Raw genomic sequence first — 20,000 nt, forward strand, 5'->3', positions numbered from 1 at the left:
TAAGGGCCCCGCATCTAAAGGCTCCGCATGTAAGGGCTCCGCATGTAAGGGCCCCGCATGTAAGGGCTCCGCATGTAAGGGCCCCGCATGTAAGGGCTCCGCATGTAAGGGCCCCGCATGTAAGGGCTCCGCATGTAAGGGCCCCACATGTAAGGGGTTTGTCCGTCCTTCTGTTAGACTCTCACACATGAATTATGTTGAATATCTGTCAGCTGTTAAATTTAACTAAAACCGCATGTAAGGGCCCCGCATGTAAGGGCCCCGCATGTAAGGACCCGCATGTAAGGGCCCCGCATGTAAGGACCCGCATCTAAAGGCTCCGCATGTAAGGGCTCCTTATGTAAGGGCCCTGCATGTAAGGACCCACATGTAAGGGCTCCGTATGTAAGGGCCCCGCATGTAAGGGCCCCGCATGTAAGGGCCCCGCATGTAAGGGCTCCGCATGTAAGGATATATATATATAAAGGGCCCCATTGGTTAATTTTGTCAGGGGCCCCACTCAGTGTTGGTTCGCCTCTGCCCATATTATTACTTACTTTGATACTTTATATGAACCCATTATTGTTGCTTGTTATTATATATTTGTATTTTAAGTCATTTTAAAGGCTGTTCACTTGGATCTATTTTTATTACCAGCATTTTTTATCCGATTAATCGATGGAATAATCAGTAGAATACTCGATTACTATAATAATCGATAGCTGCAGCCCTATTATATACAGTATATTATATATTATTGCTATATCTCCATGTATATGTCTATATTAGTACACATGTTTGATAACGCCCACATTTAGTTTTTCTGTTAATTATTGTCATGTTTGTGTGTCGCAGGTTTTGCGGAGTTGCAGACGGACATGACGGATCTGACGAAAGAGCTGAACCGCACACAGGGGATCCCGTTCCTGGAGTACAAGCAGTTCGTCACGCGCACCTTCTTTCCCAAGGTACACACACACACACACACACACACACACACTAACACTACACACACACACACAGGGGATCCCGTTCCTGGAGTACAAGCAGTTGGTCACGCGCACCTTCTTTCCCAAGGTACACACACACACACACACACACACACACACACTACACACATACACACACTACACACACACACACTCACACTACACACACTACACACACACACACACACACAGACACACTACACACACACACACACACACACACTACACACACACACACACACACACACACACACACTACACGCACTACACACACTACACTCACACACACTACACCCTCCACACACTACAGACACACACACACACACACACAGAACGAGCTGAAGCTGATGATGTAAATCCCTGATGTCAGCCTCTCTGTGTGTGTGTGTGTGATGATCAGTAATAGCTGACAGTAATCGGGTGCTTATGCCTGAGGCGGGGAATATGATTAATACACAATAGATCAGTTCATACTCGTGAAAACAAGACCTCGATTTGCAGCTCTCACATCCTCAGTGTCAGATTAATGTATATCGTTACTCTGAACAAGAAGTCGCACAGTGGCCCTAAAAATATATCTGTAAAACACGTCAAATGTATGAATGCCTTAGCATTATATATCAAAGCAAGTGGCATTTGTTTTAAAGAAAGAAACACAAGCCCCGTTTAAAGCAAAACATTTGTGGGTTTAGATCAACCGAAGTCTTACAAATGATTTAAGAGTTTAAAGTCTCCAAGCGAGGGCAAATATAGGACTCTCCTGTTTGTTCTCCAAAACCACTAATGTAGCAATCTCCCAGTCTCAGTGTCTGCAGAACACCGGGAAACCCGGAGACTCCCAGAGGCAGAGTTAGTGGACACCGTTCTGGGGGAATTCTGGGTTTACTGTTAAAGCATTATTCACTTCAGAATTAAAATGTCCTGATAGTTTACTCTCCCCCACGTCATCCAAGATGTTCATGTCTTTCTTTCTTCAATGGAAAAGAAATGAAGGTTTTTGAGAAAAACATTCCAGGATGTTGAGAAATGTGAGTTTCAGTGCAGCTTCAAAGTCTCGACACAATCCCAGCCGAGGAATAAGAGTCTTATCTAGACAAACAAGCTGACATTTTATAACAAAATAAACATTTATATACTTTTAACCACAAATGCTGGTCTTGCACTAGCTGTGATGCGCCACACATTACGTAATCAGGTTGAAAGGTCACGCGTGTTACGGCTCAGAAATGTATGGTAGAGCAAAAAACATATAATTTTCTCCTCCAACTTCAAAATCATTCGACATCGTTGTTTTACCTTTTATTTATTTTTTTAAATGGCGTTTGACTTATTATTTGCACGTTCGCTTTGTAAACACTAGGTCTGTTCTTACGCCTACGTCACGCTTGACCTTTCAACCTGATTACGTAATGTGTGTCGCATCACAGCTAGTGCAAGACGAGCATTTCTGTCAGGACCACTAGCATCAAATACGATTGACAATTAGCATACAGTTAATTAGCATACTCGTACTGAGAAACGAGAGGAGCTGGGGATGGAGGAGAGTAATCAGCTCCTGAGAAACGAGAGAAGCTGGGGACGGAGGAGGGTAATCAGCTCCTTAGAAACGAGAGAAGCTGGGGAGGGAGGAGGGCAATTAGCTCCTTAGAAACGAGAGGAGCTGGGGACGGAGGAGGGTAATCAGCTCCTGAGAAACGAGAGGAACTGGGGAGGGAGGAGGGTAATCAGCTCCTGAGAAACGAGAGGAGCTGGGGAGGGAGGAGGGTAATCGGCTCCTGAGAAACGAGAGAAGCTGGGGAGGGAGGAGGGTAATCAGCTCCTGAGAAACGAGAGGAGCTGGGGAGGGAGGAGGGTAATCAGCTCCTGGAAACGAGAGGAACTGGGGAGGGAGGAGGGTAATCAGCTCCTGAGAAACGAGAGGAGCTGGGGATGGAGGAGGGTAATCAGCTCCTGAGAAACGAGAGGAACTGGGGAGGGAGGAGGGTAATCAGCTCCTGAGAAACGAGAGGAGCTGGGGAGGGAGGAGGGTAATCAGCTCCTGAGAAACGAGAGAAGCTGGGGAGGGAGGAGGGTAATCAGCTCCTGAGAAACGAGAGGAGCTGGGGAGGGAGGAGGGCAATTAGCTCCTTAGAAATGAGAGGAGCTGGAGACGGAGGAGGGTAATCAGCTCCTGAGAAATGAGAGGAGCTGGGGAGGGAGGAGGGTAATCAGCTCCTGAGAAACGAGAGGAACTGGGGAGGGAGGAGGGTAATCAGCTCCTGAAAAACGAGAGGAGCTGGGGATGGAGGAGGGTAATCAGCTCCTGAGAAACGAGAGGAGCTGGGGAGGGAGGAGGGTAATCAGCTCCTTAGAAACGAGAGGAGCTGGGGAGGGAGGAGGGTAATCAGCTCCTGAGAAACGAGAGGAGCTGGGGAGGGAGGAGGGTAATCAGCTCCTTAGAAACGAGAGAAGTTGGGGAGGGAGGAGGGTAATCAGCTCCTTAGAAATGAGAGGAGCTGGGGAGGGAGGAGGGCAATTAGCTCCTTAGAAACGAGAGGAGCTAGGGATGGAGGAGGGTAATCAGCTCCTGAGAAACGAGAGAAGCTGGGGAGGGAGGAGGGTAATCAGCTCTTGAGAAACGAGAGGAGCTGGGGAGGGAGGAGGGTAATCAGCTCCTTAGAAACGAGAGGAGCTGGGGAGGGAGGAGGGCAATTAGCTCCTTAGAAACGAGAGGAGCTAGGGATGGAGGAGGGTAATCAGCTCCTGAGAAACGAGTGGAGCTGGGGACGGAGGAGGGTAATCACCTCCTGAGAAACGAGAGGAGCTGGGGAGAGAGGAGGGTAATCAGCTCCTGAGAAACGAGAGGAGCTGGGGAGGGAGGAGGGTAATCAGCTCCTTAGAAACGAGAGGAGCTGGGGAGGGAGGAGGGCAATTAGCTCCTTAGAAACGAGAGGAGCTGGGGATGGAGGAGGATAATCAGCTCCTGAGAAATGAGAGAAGCTGGGGACGGAGGAGGGTAATCAGCTCCTTAGAAACGAGAGGAGCTGGGGAGGGAGGAGGGTAATTAGCTCCTTAGAAACGAGAGGAGCTGGGGAGGGAGGAGGGTAATCAGCTCCTGAGAAACGAGTGGAGCTGGGGACGGAGGAGGGTAATCAGCTCCTGAGAAACGAGAGGAGCTGGGGAGGGAGGAGGGCAATTAGCTCCTTAGAAACGAGAGGAGCTGGGGACGTAGGAGGGTAATCAGCTCCTGAGAAACGAGAGGAACTGGGGAGGGAGGAGGGTAATCAGCTCCTGAGAAACGAGAGGAACTGGGGAGGGAGGAGGGCAATTAGCTCCTTAGAAACGAGAGGAGCTGGGGACGTAGGAGGGTAATCAGCTCCTGAGAAACGAGAGGAACTGGGGAGGGAGGAGGGTAATCAGCTCCTGAGAAACGAGAGGAACTGGGGAGGGAGGAGGGTAATCAGCTCCTGAGAAACGAGAGGAGCTGGGGAGGGAGGAGGATAATCAGCTCCTGAGAAACGAGAGTAGCTGGGGAGGGAGGAGGGTAATCAGCTCCTGAGAAACAAGAGGAGCTGGGGAGGGAGGAGGGTAATCAGCTCCTGAGAAACGAGAGGAGCTGGGGAGGGAGGAGGGTAATCAGCTCCTGAGGAACGAGTGGAGCTGGGGACGGAGGAGGGTAATCAGCTCCTGAGAAACGAGAGGAGCTGGGGAGGGAGGAGGGCAATTAGCTCCTTAGAAACGAGAGGAGCTGGGGACGTAGGAGGGTAATCAGCTCCTGAGAAACGAGAGGAACTGGGGAGGGAGGAGGGTAATCAGCTCCTGAGAAACAAGAGGAACTGGGGAGGGAGGAGGGCAATCAGCTCCTTAGAAACGAGAGGAGCTGGGGACGTAGGAGGGTAATCAGCTCCTGAGAAACGAGAGGAACTGGGGAGGGAGGAGGGTAATCAGCTCCTGAGAAACGAGAGGAGCTGGGGAGGGAGGAGGGTAATCAGCTCCTGAGAAACGAGAGGAACTGGGGAGGGAGGAGGGTAATCAGCTCCTGAGAAACGAGAGGAGCTGGGGAGGGAGGAGGGTAATCAGCTCCTGAGAAACGAGAGGAGCTGGGGAGGGAGGAGGGTAATCAGCTCCTGAGAAACGAGAGGAACTGGGGAGGGAGGAGGGTAATCAGCCCCTGAGAAACGAGAGGAGCTGGGGAGGGAGGAGGGTAATCAGCTCCTGAGAAACGAGAGAAGTTGGGGAGGGAGGAGGGTAATCAGCTCCTTAGAAATGAGAGGAGCTGGGGAGGGAGGAGGGCAATTAGCTCCTTAGAAACGAGAGGAGCTAGGGATGGAGGAGGGTAATCAGCTCCTGAGAAACGAGAGAAGCTGGGGAGGGAGGAGGGTAATCAGCTCTTGAGAAACGAGAGGAGCTGGGGAGGGAGGAGGGTAATCAGCTCCTTAGAAACGAGAGGAGCTGGGGAGGGAGGAGGGCAATTAGCTCCTTAGAAACGAGAGGAGCTAGGGATGGAGGAGGGTAATCAGCTCCTGAGAAACGAGTGGAGCTGGGGACGGAGGAGGGTAATCACCTCCTGAGAAACGAGAGGAGCTGGGGAGAGAGGAGGGTAATCAGCTCCTGAGAAACGAGAGGAGCTGGGGAGGGAGGAGGGTAATCAGCTCCTTAGAAACGAGAGGAGCTGGGGAGGGAGGAGGGCAATTAGCTCCTTAGAAACGAGAGGAGCTGGGGATGGAGGAGGATAATCAGCTCCTGAGAAATGAGAGAAGCTGGGGACGGAGGAGGGTAATCAGCTCCTTAGAAACGAGAGGAGCTGGGGAGGGAGGAGGGTAATTAGCTCCTTAGAAACGAGAGGAGCTGGGGAGGGAGGAGGGTAATCAGCTCCTGAGAAACGAGTGGAGCTGGGGACGGAGGAGGGTAATCAGCTCCTGAGAAACGAGAGGAGCTGGGGAGGGAGGAGGGCAATTAGCTCCTTAGAAACGAGAGGAGCTGGGGACGTAGGAGGGTAATCAGCTCCTGAGAAACGAGAGGAACTGGGGAGGGAGGAGGGTAATCAGCTCCTGAGAAACGAGAGGAACTGGGGAGGGAGGAGGGCAATTAGCTCCTTAGAAACGAGAGGAGCTGGGGACGTAGGAGGGTAATCAGCTCCTGAGAAACGAGAGGAACTGGGGAGGGAGGAGGGTAATCAGCTCCTGAGAAACGAGAGGAACTGGGGAGGGAGGAGGGTAATCAGCTCCTGAGAAACGAGAGGAGCTGGGGAGGGAGGAGGATAATCAGCTCCTGAGAAACGAGAGTAGCTGGGGAGGGAGGAGGGTAATCAGCTCCTGAGAAACAAGAGGAGCTGGGGAGGGAGGAGGGTAATCAGCTCCTGAGAAACGAGAGGAGCTGGGGAGGGAGGAGGGTAATCAGCTCCTGAGAAACGAGTGGAGCTGGGGACGGAGGAGGGTAATCAGCTCCTGAGAAACGAGAGGAGCTGGGGAGGGAGGAGGGCAATTAGCTCCTTAGAAACGAGAGGAGCTGGGGACGTAGGAGGGTAATCAGCTCCTGAGAAACGAGAGGAACTGGGGAGGGAGGAGGGTAATCAGCTCCTGAGAAACAAGAGGAACTGGGGAGGGAGGAGGGCAATCAGCTCCTTAGAAACGAGAGGAGCTGGGGACGTAGGAGGGTAATCAGCTCCTGAGAAACGAGAGGAACTGGGGAGGGAGGAGGGTAATCAGCTCCTGAGAAACGAGAGGAGCTGGGGAGGGAGGAGGGTAATCAGCTCCTGAGAAACGAGAGGAACTGGGGAGGGAGGAGGGTAATCAGCTCCTGAGAAACGAGAGGAGCTGGGGAGGGAGGAGGGTAATCAGCTCCTGAGAAACGAGAGGAGCTGGGGAGGGAGGAGGGTAATCAGCTCCTGAGAAACGAGAGGAACTGGGGAGGGAGGAGGGTAATCAGCCCCTGAGAAACGAGAGGAGCTGGGGAGGGAGGAGGGTAATCAGCTCCTGAGAAACGAGAGGAGCTGGGGAGGGAGGAGGGTAATCAGCTCCTGAGAAACGAGAGGAGCTGGGGAGGGAGGAGGGTAATCGGCTCCTGAGAAACGAGAGGAACTGGGGAGGGAGGAGGGTAATCAGCCCCTGAGAAACGAGAGGAGCTGGGGAGGGAGGAGGGTAATCAGCCCCTGAGAAACGAGTGGAGCTGGGGAGGGAGGAGGGTAATCAGCCCCTGAGAAACGAGAGGAGCTGGGGAGGGAGGAGGGTAATCAGCTCCTGAGAAACGAGAGGAGCTGGGGAGGGAGGAGGGTAATCAGCTCCTGAGAAACGAGAGGAGCTGGGGAGGGAGGAGGGTAATCAGCTCCTGAGAAACGAGAGGAGCTGGGGAGGGAGGAGGGTAATCAGCTCCTGAGAAACGAGAGGAGCTGGGGAGGGAGGAGGGTAATCAGCTCCTTAGAAACGAGAGGAGCTGGGGATGAAGGAGGGTAATCAGCTCCTGAGAAACGAGAGGAGCTGGGGATGAAGGAGGGTAATCAGCTCCTGAGAAACGAGAGGAGCTGGGGAGGGAGGAGGGTAATCAGCTCCTGAGAAACGAGAGGAGCTGGGGAGGGAGGAGGGTAATCAGCTCCTGAGAAACGAGAGGAGCTGGGGAGGGAGGAGGGTAATCAGCTCCTGAGAAACGAGAGGAGCTGGGGAGGGAGGAGGGTAATCAGCTCCTTAGAAACGAGAGGAGCTGGGGATGAAGGAGGGTAATCAGCTCCTGAGAAACGAGAGGAGCTGGGGATAAAGGAGGGTAATCAGCTCCTGAGAAACGAGAGGAGCTGGGGAGGGAGGAGGGTAATCGGCTCCTGAGAAACGAGAGGAACTGGGGAGGGAGGAGGGTAATCAGCCCCTGAGAAACGAGAGGAGCTGGGGAGGGAGGAGGGTAATCAGCTCCTGAGAAACGAGTGGAGCTGGGGAGGGAGGAGGGTAATCAGCCCCTGAGAAACGAGAGGAGCTGGGGAGGGAGGAGGGTAATCAGCTCCTGAGAAACGAGAGGAGCTGGGGAGGGAGGAGGGTAATCAGCTCCTGAGAAACGAGAGGAGCTGGGGAGGGAGGAGGGTAATCAGCTCCTGAGAAACGAGAGGAGCTGGGGAGGGAGGAGGGTAATCAGCTCCTGAGAAACGAGAGGAGCTGGGGAGGGAGGAGGGTAATCAGCTCCTTAGAAACGAGAGGAGCTGGGGATGAAGGAGGGTAATCAGCTCCTGAGAAACGAGAGGAGCTGGGGATGAAGGAGGGTAATCAGCTCCTGAGAAACGAGAGGAGCTGGGGAGGGAGGAGGGTAATCAGCTCCTGAGAAACGAGAGGAGCTGGGGAGGGAGGAGGGTAATCAGCTCCTGAGAAACGAGAGGAGCTGGGGAGGGAGGAGGGTAATCAGCTCCTGAGAAACGAGAGGAGCTGGGGAGGGAGGAGGGTAATCAGCTCCTTAGAAACGAGAGGAGCTGGGGATGAAGGAGGGTAATCAGCTCCTGGGAAACGAGAGGAGCTGGGGATGAAGGAGGGTAATCAGCTCCTGAGAAACGAGAGGAGCTGGGGAGGGAGGAGGGTAATCAGCTCCTGAGAAACGAGAGGAGCTGGGGAGGGAGGAGGGTAATCAGCTTCTGAGAAACGAGAGGAGCTGGGGATGGAGGAGGGTAATCAGCTCCTGAGAAACGAGATAGCTGCTGATAATACTGGAGGAGCTTATATATGTATACAGTGATAGGCGTCGTATTCCTATAGTTAGAGAATCAGCTGAGAGTCACTGATGCGAGCTTCACTAACGTGAACTGCCAGACCTGACGCTACGCTTGATTTGTGGTTAAAAGTAAATAAATGTTTATTTTGTTTATAATGTTTTCCTCAAAAACCTTAATTTATTTTCCACTGAAGAAAGAAAGACATGAACATCTTGGATGACGTGGAGGAGAGTAAACTATCAGGACATTTTAATTCTGAAGTGAATAATCCTTTAATGCACTTTGACCATGAGCTCGAACACACTGCAGAACCTGTATAAGAAGCGTAATGATTAGCAGAACAGCTCTAGGAAACTGAATCTTTGACTCTCTGTGTGTGTGTGTGTTTGTGTGTGTGTGTGTGTGTGTGTGTAGATGTGCTGTGACTACGAGCGGCGTATGGTTCAGCCGGTGTATGAGAACGATCCACTCGGCCCGAGAGCTCTGACCGAAACTCATCCTCTGCTGCAGGACTGGCAGGTGAGACACACACACACACACACACACACACACACACACACACACACACACACACACACACACTCAAACAGGTGCACACATCTTTGTGGGGACTCTTCATAGGCGTAATGGTTTTTATACTGTACAAGCTGTCCGCTTACACTGCCCCTATCCCTAAACCTACCCATCACACACAACTATCTGCATTTTTTACATTTTCAAAAAACATTACTTAGTATGATTTATACGCTGTTTTCCTCATGGGGTCCGCTGGCTGATCCCCACAATGTAATATAAACATGAACACACACACACACACACTTCATGTTCAGAAACACACACACACACACATACAAACACACACACACACACACACACACACACACACACACACACACACACACACACACACACACACACACACACACACACTCCATGTTCAGAAACACACAGACACACACACACACACACACACACACACACACACTTCATGTTCAGAAACACACACACACACACACACACACACTTCATGTTCAGAAACACACACACACACACACACACACTCCATGTTCAGAAACACACACACACACACACACACACACACACACACACACACACACACACACACACACACACACACACACACACACACTTCATGTTCAGAAACACACACACATTCCATGTTCAGAAACACACAGACACACACACACACACACACACACACACACTTCATGTTCAGAAACACACACACACACACACACACACACACACACACACACACACACACTTCATGTTCAGAAACACACACACACACACACACTCCATGTTCAGAAACACACACACACACACACACACACTTCATGTTCAGAAACACACACACACACACACACACACACACCCACCCACTCCATGTTCAGAAACACACAGACACACACACACGCTGGGAGATGATGCGTGGCTGTTATTTGTTTGATTCTGCAGTAAAGCACAGATTGCAGTTCAACAGTTGTTGGGAGATTAATGTTGTGATTGTGAAACGCCAGTACTGTACAGCAGGGGTTACGAGAGAACAGTTTATCAGTTATCCAGTCGACAGGGTGTGACAGAACACGACTTCTGTATTCCAGAGAGAGTGCATATGGGCATCATGTAGATGTTTAGTTAGTTTTATTTAGAGTTTGACAAGGAAGGATATTGAAGAACAAAACCCTGTATCAAACATAACATACTTAAGACAGCATTATTTACCTAATTTAAAACAAATAAATAAATAAATAAAAAGGTGGAGTAAAACAGATACACAGAAAAACATCGGGCTTCATCCAATAAAACCTGTTATTTATAAAACAATTTAAGAGCACGTGGAATAAAAGAAGTTATTTTACAGTGATAGTTATAGTCGTTTTACAGTGACTGGTTTATAGTGAGTGTGTGTGTGTGTGTGTGTGTGTGTGTGTTCCTCATGTTAGCCGTGTAACAGCATGCGGCCCAACCTGGAGGAGGGAATCACTCTGTTCTCCACTCTTCTCAACAACAAGCACTTCCTGGTGTCCTTCGTTCACGCGCTCGAGCAGCAGAAAGACTTCGCCGTCAGAGATCGGTGAGTCGAGATGGCCGCTCTACAAACCCAGAAACTGATACACAGAAACCCAGAAACTGATACACAGATCAGAATAACCTATAATACAACATCGAGAACATTCATAACTTCTGAATCAGCAGTTCAAGCCCAGTACAGTCGAACATGCGGAGAGATGAACACACACCGCTTCCCACACTGCAAAACAAGATTTTCTTACTTAGTATTTTTGTCTTGTTTCCAGTCCAAATAACAAAAAATTCTTAAATCAAGATGCATTTACTTACTGAGTGAAATGCCATAAAATATTATGTCTTGTTTTCTGGGGGATTTAGGTGAGTGTGTTTAGGCATAAAACAAGCAACATTATCTACCAGGGGTAAGAAAAATAATTTAGTTTTCCATTTGAATTAAGATTATTTTTCTGACCCCATTGGCAGAAAATTTTGCTTGTTTTAAGCAAAAACTCACTTAATTTAGAATTTTTTTCCTAAGAAAACAAGACTTGGGGCCCTATTTTAACGATCTGAAACGCAAGTGTCAAAGCGCAAAGCGCAAGTAACTTTGTGGGCGGATCCCGGCGCTGTTGCTATTTTCCCGGCGGGATAAATGCCTCTTGCGCCTGGCGCAAATCTAAAAGGGGTTGGTCTGAAGTAGCTTCATTATTCATAGGTGTGGTTTGGGCGTAACGTGAAATAAACCAATCAGAGCGTCGTCCAACATTCCCTTTAAGAGCAGGCGCGCTTGTTCTAAAGCGGATTCCTATTATAACAGCGGATTTACCAGGCGCGCGCCAGGTGCGGTTCACAGCCGAGGAGACCGACGTTCTTTTCAGGATCGTGAAAGACAGAGAAGTGACGTTGTATGGGGATGGAGAAACCCACCCAAATCAGCGTCGGTTAAACAGGCGTGGGAGGAAAAAAACAAAAAAAAATTACATCTTCATGGACACCACAAGGATTTCCTTGTTAATTTTCCTTGTTAATTTCCTTGTTTTCCTTGTTAATATTTTTCCTTGTTATAATGTATGATTTGCAAAAATAAAAACTGCTGCATCTGTGTTGATGAGAGAATCAAAGTGTATGCGCGTTGTGCACCCGCTACATTATGGCCAAGCATGCGCGCTTAAAATAGCATTATGAACAACGCGCAACGCGCCACTAACTTTAGACTGGGTTTTTTCTGGTCAGTGGCGGAATTGTTTTTTGGAACTGCAAAATAGCACTAGGGAATGTTTGCGCCGAAACACGCCTCCTTTTTTGCGCTGAACCGCCCAGGGAGCGCATGGGAAGCAGCTCATGCGCGCGAACCAATCAGGCCGCTTCGCGCCCTGGCGCATCATAGCCCGCCAGCTATATATAAGGCCCCATTTTCGCCATAGAATTCAGGTTAAATCGACTGAAGTGATCCCCCGATCTAAGCATAGTACACGGCGGGCTATGCAATACTCGTTCCCTTCTCTCAGGAAACCGAGGTTAAGTTAGTAACCGAGACGTTCCCTTTCGAGAGGTCTCTCGTATTGCGTAAGTAGCTTACGCTATGGGAACCCCTTTCGAAACGCCGTGCGTGCTTAAAAACTTCGCTCCCCACTATAGCCCAGGGCAGAAGTCCCAAGGCCCATATTAGAGTAAAGTTATGAGTCCTAATAGAGGCCAAAACCTGTGTTGAGCCTTCTATAGGGAACCAAGGAATGGGACTAGAGAGGGTCAGTCCTTATATAATATGTATGAACTAGGACCAGATATACACATTGGCCTTATAGTTATATGCTTAACACTTATTATATTGAAAGAACCTTTGCTTGCAAAGCGGGAACTTCCAGGTTATAATATCTCATAAATGTGGACAGCGAGGCCCAGCCGGCCGCCGCACAGATATCTTCAATTGGTATTTTCCACTCGACCATGCCAAAGATGAGGCCATGCCTCTCGTGGAATGAGCTCTGACGCCTATGGGACACTGAAGGCCCTTAGACTTATAAGCCAGCGAGATAGCGTCCACTATCCAGCGTGATAATCTCTGCTTTGTGACCACAAGCCCTTTGGAGCGGCCACCAAAACATACGAAGAGCTGTTCTGACTGCCTGAACGGTGCAGAACGCTCTAAATAGACCCTAAGGGCCCTGACAGGGCAGAGCAAATTCACATCTCTTTCATACTCTGACGAGGGAAGAGCTGGCAGTGAAATGACCTGTGCTCTAAACGGAGTGGAGAGCACTTTAGGAACATACCCATGCCTTGGCTTAAGGACGACTCTGGGGTCATTGGGCCCGAATTCCAGGCAGGAAGCGCTTACTGAAAGCGCTTGCAAATGCCCTAGTCGCTGGACTGACGCTAGCGCCAGCAAGAGAGCAGTTTTGAGTGAAAGAGACTTCAGAGACTTCATTAACTCCTTTAATGGCCTCCAGGACCACGGAGGGGGGGTCGAGGTGGGTTTAGCCTTCTGGCCCCTTTGAGGAAGTGCACGACCAGGTCGCTTCTTCCCAGTGATTGCCCAGCCACATCGGCGTAAAAAGCTGCTATGGCCGCTACATATACTTTGAGCGTGGACGGGGAACGCCCCGCTCCAGAAGCTCTTGTAAAAAGGAGAGCACCTTCGGCACTCCGCATGAGTAGGGGTCCGAGCTGTGCACCAGCCGGAGAACACTGACCATTTTAGAGCGTAAAGACACCTGGTCGAGGGTGCTCTATCTTCAGTAATGGTTTTCAGGACCCCTTCTGGGAGGTCCCTGGGTACCCGTTGAGGGGCCATACATGGGTCCAACTCAGAGTCAACTCAGGGAACCATAGCTGGTTCTTCCACAGAGGGGCTATAAAGAGCACTGCACGCTTGCTCTCCCTGATCCGTTAGATGACCTGAGGAAGCATCGAGACCGGAGGGAATGCATGCAGCGGGCGGCTCGGCCAATCGTGGGCAGGCACATCCCTGTCTTTGGAGAAATTTTTTGGCAATGAGCGTTGTCTTCTGAGGCGAAGAGGTCGACCTCTGCCTCGCCGAAGATGATCCATATCAGCTGAACCGTTCTCGGGTGAAGCGACCATTCCCCTGGGGTAATTCTGTCTCTGGATAACATATCCGCGCCCTGGTTCAGAATGCCTGGCACGTGCACCACTCTCAGCAAGCGCAGGTTGTGCTGAGCCCATATTAAAAGGCTTTTGGTCATGGTGTGCAGGTTTCTGGACCTGAGTCCACCCTGGCGATTTATGTAGGAGACCACCGACATGTTGTCCGTCCGGACCAAGACCTGGTGTTCCTTTAGATATTGGAGAAAAGCCTCCAGTGACAGAGCGACCGCTCTCATCTCCAGACAATTTATATGTAGGCTCCTCTCCGGGCTTGACCATAGGCCGGAGACGGGCCTGCCCTCGTAAAGGGCCCCGCAACCTAGGTTAGAGGCGTCTGTTGAGATAACTTTCCTCTTTGAAATCACTCCCATACTCACGCCGGTTTGGTACCAGCCGGCTGCTTTCCAAGGAGCCAGGGCTCTGACACAGCCATAGTTCACTTTGATGTGTAAGTCGGGGTTTTAGCCAGCGCTGAAGAGGACGCATGTACAGTAGACCCAGCTGGAGTACTGATGATGCTGAGGCCATGAGACCTAACATCCTCTGAAATCTCTTCAGAGGCGCACGCGCCCGCTCTGAATGATACTCCTAAGCGCTGAATGGTGAGCGCACGCTCTGCCGAGAGCCGCACTCTCATTTGTATAGAGTTTATGACTGTTCCCAGGAATTAAATGTTCTGGCTGGGAGACAGTGCGCTTTTGGCAAGAAAAGCATTTTTTGCAGTGCAAAAGCCCGAGTGGATCGTAATTCTTCAAAGTTCGGCATCTTGTTTCCTAAAGCCATCGTAACGCAAGTATCACTTAAAACTGGACAGAGATTTACGAGCGCTCTGGAGGAATGGCACGTATGCCGTCACATACTATACAAAATACATTTTGTTTAAAGTCCCCCTGTGGTGAAAATCCAGCTTTTAGAGGGGTGGTGATGGCGCAGTGGATAAGACACATGCCTTTGGTGTGAGAGACCCGGGTTCGAATCCACTGTGAGACACCAATGTGTCCCTGAGCAAGACACTTAACCCCTAATTGCTCCAGAGGCGTGCGACCTCTGACATGCATAGCAATTGTAAGTCGCTTTGGATAAAAGCGTCAGCTAAATGAATAAATGTAAATGTAAATGTAATGTTGTTTATGTGTCTATGTGGTGTTTTTAAATGAAGTTCCTAAACGTAAGTTAGGGAGGAGCGAGCCCATCCAATCTTTCAATCAACAAACAGAGTATATAAGCAGCCGCTTACCTCTCCCTAGTATCAGCTGTTCCAGTATGCATTACTGCCGGAAATCCAACTCTTTCCTTCAGACGACGAACTGACAAACCTTCCTGGGACACAGCCAGTCACACCCCGCGTGAGATCGAATCTTACGGATCATCTTCATGAGCGTTCTGATCGAGAAATCCAGCGCTCATATAAACCATTTTCCAAAAGGCAATGCTCTCCTCCATCTTCAAGATCACAAGATCAAAAAAAAAAAAACAGTTCTCACAAACTTCATGCAGTCAGCCCCACCACTCCCCAGGCAAGAACCAAACTCACAAACACATTCCTCCGACTTCCCTCTGCTTCTCCAGTTCTCTCTAAACTTCTTTATAATAACCCTTGTGCCAGGTCACCCTCGCACACAGTTACATTTTCTCTCATCCTCAAACCAACCTACTCAAAGAGCGGATCCTAGCGCGAGGTTGCCTTCGCTAGCCATCTTCCCTCTTTCCTTCCATTCCAATTCGCCTCACCCCTTTTTCCCCTTCTATCTTCCAATTGTCTCCTAATATTCTTTCCAGTTCACATCAGAGCGTGAGGTTGCCTCAGCAAAGGATTTCTACACTTTTCCACACAAAACCTCCCCTTCCTCTCACTTCAGGCCATGCCTGCCATCTTGGACACCAGCAGTGTTCTTCTTCTTCGTCTTTTACCAACCAATTGGAGCATTATTGCCACCTACTGTATCTTATTTACTTTTGCTTAAATCCTTAGGTTTAGTCCAGTTTGTTGTAGATAAGATGATATGATTTTAAGCACCATCTTTCTAGATTTATTTGAGAAGATATTTGTAATGTTCATTTGTTTGATTCCTTCATGTTCCAGTCCATTCCTTAAATCCATTCTTTGATTTGAGTATTTAATACACTCAAACAGCACATGTTCCACAGTTTCCACCAGCAGTGTTGGGGAGTAACGGAATATATGTACCGGCGTTACGTATTCAGAATACAAATTATGAGTACGCCCATCTGTATTCCGTTACAGTTACAATTTAAATAGTTGGTATTTAGAATACAGTTACATTGTTGAAATCTTTGGATTACATTACGATACTTCTGTTTCACGAGTGACTCTCTAAATAAATTAAGGCAACTCAGCATTTCCCAGAAGCCCCAATGTGAAAACGAAAAATGCGTGGTTTGCGTGATCAGTCACAATGAGTCAAAAGAGGAGCAGCGGGAGCTAGAATAGAGATGTAGCCGGAACTACAACAGAGACAGGGCAAGAATGCGTTTCGATCTCGGAAATTCAAACAGCATTTCACTTTAAAGAAAGAGAAGGGAGAACGAAAAATAGCCTAACTGTGCAGTGCAACCTCTGCTTGCCAGCAACCAACCTCCTTTCAGCGTCCAAAGCAAGGGGGTAATCCATCAGCCGGAAGTTGAAGCTGCCTCCGGGGGCCGCCATTGTAGCTGGCTATCACCTGCTGTTAGCATCCCATTGACTCCCATTCATTTTGATGTCACTTTGACAGCGAATAACTTTACATCTGAGGCGTCCAAAGACTCCATTTGTCCATTATTTATTTCTAAAGAAACACGACAATGTATAAAAGACTCCATTACTTTGTATTTTACACGTTATAGCCCCGTAGAAGCCATTCTTGTAAAAATAGGCTAACGATTGCGTCATAACCACGGGACGCTCTGTCGTACAGTAGAGAAATTACCGTGTAGACAGAAGTAGAAGCTCGTAGGCAATCGTTTACTGTCTATGAGGCAATCGGGTGGACATGGAGGCATAAAGTCAAGGGAGAAGCCCATAGATAGAGAGTTCATAAAAGCAACGGGACAAAATATTTCAACAACAGATTTGTTTCAGATTTCAATTCAGATTTGTCCCGGCACAGCTACTAGAAGGTCAGATTTGTCCCGGCACAGCTACTAGAAGGTCAGCTCGTCGTCAAGCTCAGTTTGAGCCTGCGCAGTGCGCTTGGCTATCAGGAAGTGAGTGCCCATGTTGGGCTTCAACTCTCTCCGTTGAAATCAACGGGGTCGCTGTGTCCATTTCTTTTACTGTCTATGGTCCAAAGACTCCACCTCCAACCTGAAGAAGCATCTCAAAGTACAATCCGCTTGCCAGCCCATTCACTCTCAACAGCAGTCCATCTTCCAGCTCCTAACAATGCAATCGCCATGGAACCACTACCAGTCCCAGCCCATCTCCGTTCCCTAATTCTATCAGGTGCAACTATCGATCTTCCTTCTCTACTGACTTTCGTCCCTCTCAATGAATCCCACCGCTCGTTTGACTTAAATCGTTGATCTTACAAATTCTGTACAACCTTCAAAACGAGTTCTCTCACTTTCAGAATTTTGCGTTGCTTTTGCCAGATACACAGAAGTAATTTGCTCTTCATTTCCAGCCAGACGCAAGGAATTAAATGACTACCTCTCTACCATAGCAGAGCTCAGTCTCTCTTTCGGAGGTAGTAATTTTTATACATACCATAAGCTTTTTCCAGCTAAATCCTAAATGCGCCGCCCGCGTCACACCCTGGAACCAGTGTCCTTACTGGGAGCCTTGGACCTCGAACTATATAACAGAGTCTTCTTAGGCGTTCGAAGCCCTTCTTGCGCCATCTGCAGGTCTATCATTCATTCTACTTCAGAATGTCCCCAAACCAACTCAGATCTTCCGAACCATCCAGCTCCTTTCCAAGAAAAATCCACTTGATATGTCCCTCAATCAAGGAATGACCGTAACCAGATTTCTACCTCAGTTCCAGGCAGACAAGTGTGCAACAGCTTTAATTCATCACGTTGCAACAGACAATGATGCCACTTCCTCCATGTCTGTAATTTCTGTGGCGGAGCTCACGCCCGTTCTATGTGCCCTGTGCGCCGCTCCTTTAGCTAACTTTAACCGTCGACATTCTAAGCGTCTGCCTAACCACTCTCCGCTCAGGTCTTGTTCTCCTAACAAAACAAGAGCCCCAGACGCCATGTTCAATTTGGCTTTCTTCCGATCACCAAATCAAAATGCTAGGTCGATGGTCGTCCCTCGCCTTCGAAACATACGTTCGTTCAGATCTGCATAACATTAGACAAGCACAGCAAACACTAGCATCCCTCTAAGTCTGGACCGCTTCTCCCTACTATTTTGCATCTCCCCGCTTACCTAGCCCCGCAGGGCGTGTATTCATCTGGATGCAGTGAGAGCTCTCCCTTTTCAGATGTGCGTGACCTACCACTCCTGGAGTGGGGTCTCCCATCTGAATCGCCGTGTGGGCTCTTCCGTTCAGAAGCATCATAGGCTCTCCCGTTCGACTTGCTGTGTGGGCTCTCCCGTTTTGATCGCCGAGTGAACTCCCTATTTATACATATGGGGGGGCTCTCTCCTTCGAAACGCTGCGGGAGCTCTCCCGGTCGAATTGCAGTGTGAGCTTTCCGTTCGGGCGCCGTGGGGGCTCTCCCTTTCCGAATCGCTGTGTGATCCTTCATGTTTTTAACCATGAAGGCTCTCCCGTTCGGATCGCAGTGTGGGCCCTCCTATCCGAATAAATCAGGACTGGAGGTACCAAGGATCGTACGTCCCTCGAACGCGACGGGCCATTATGTCTTTATGTGATCTCTGCCCCCTGCGTCAGAAGGATGGTAGTTCTGCATTTCCTATGTATACCGTAGGCTCCCTCTTGCTGCGTAGGGAGTTTCGCTTCAGATACTGGTGGCCCGTTCGCCTTTAGGGACGAGGATTTTCTTCCCCATTTGTGACATCTGGAAGCCCCATGTTCTCTAACTCCATGGAGCTCCATGTCATGGATGTGGCAGGGCGTTCTCCAACCTCGTACTCAAACCTCCAGTCCCAAGATACTCCCGCAGGAGTAATTTCTGAAAGTCACTGCCGCAGCAGTGCAGCGGTGAGATGTACCCCAGTCAAATTTCCACAAGCCCATGTCGTTTCACTCCACAACGAACGCAGGCACACTCTTTCAAACACAGCTCCCGCCGGAGCTCCACTCATAGCCCCACATGGTGGGCATAGTAGGGAGACGCAGTTCCAGCCAGGAGCCCCTTTAAACATATCACTGCCGCAGCAGCGTCCATCCATGCTCCATACAGCTTTCAATTTTCACTCTTTTGGGGGGTAACATACTTTAAGCTTATAGGCATCCTGTATTTGATCACGTTATTCTAACTTGCTGTCCCAAATATTTATTCAACACTTTTGGGGGGTATATCAGAGCTCGAGTTGAAGCTGCTTCGTCGAGCCCCTCTCCAGCGGACAGCAAGCCAAATAAGTTTAACCTAATATCTTAAAGATTTTATGGGCAAACGAACTCGTTAAAATGCTTTAAGACACACCATGTGTAAGTTCATAAGTCGACAGCATTGCTGAGTATTTCCTCCTTAAAACTGCAGTGAACCAAAGACAGTCTCAAAAACACGGTTTGAAATCGCTGGTGTTTCTGACGTCACAAACGACCTTGTAACCAATCAGATCAACGTGTGATCGTCAACCAGTGGATCTCTGAGCTGAGTGAGTGAGTGGAGGCGGGGCTCATTTGCATATTCATAGATCCGCGCATACTAAATGAGGCGAGGGTGTCGAGTTACATTCAAGATATTTTAAGACATGAAGACATAAATATATATATATTGTAAATAGCCTTTGCCAACAAGATGTGCTGTTTGCACTTAGTGAATAAATACTGTAGCTGGTGATATCTTTATGGCGTACATATATAATATAACCTCTACCCCGCTCATATGGTATTCATTTTATTTGTGCAGGTCTTAAAAAAGTTTTTTTAAAGCCTTAAATATTGTTTAACCCCTGCAGGATCATGTACAGTAACATACGTGTGTTCACTGACCCCAGAAGCACATGGAAGACAGCGAGACCGTGACTGGAAATGCTCGGATGTTCTGCTCAACACTGTTGTAGATGCGGCTCATTAGGCTGAGAATTTAAGAAAATTACTGACATTTCATGTAACGAATGTACTTATAAAGCATAAATGCAATGA

The 20,000-nt window shown here is 49.1% G+C and overlaps 1 protein-coding gene across 1 annotated transcript in view; it reads left to right on the top strand.

The window, feature by feature from the left end:
* Positions 1 to 20,000, top strand: part of plxnd1 (plexin D1) — a 142,422-nt gene that overhangs the window by 69,106 nt on the left and 53,316 nt on the right. The window contains 3 exon segments of the mRNA XM_056240447.1: positions 835 to 947; positions 9,043 to 9,147; positions 10,596 to 10,726. Coding sequence (XP_056096422.1) covers positions 835 to 947; positions 9,043 to 9,147; positions 10,596 to 10,726 — 349 coding nt within the window.

Source organism: Rhinichthys klamathensis, unplaced genomic scaffold, assembly GCF_029890125.1.
Source record: "Rhinichthys klamathensis goyatoka isolate OS25496 unplaced genomic scaffold, OSU_Roscu_1.1 h1tg000599l_1, whole genome shotgun sequence".
Taxonomy (NCBI): Eukaryota; Metazoa; Chordata; class Actinopteri; order Cypriniformes; family Leuciscidae; genus Rhinichthys; species Rhinichthys klamathensis.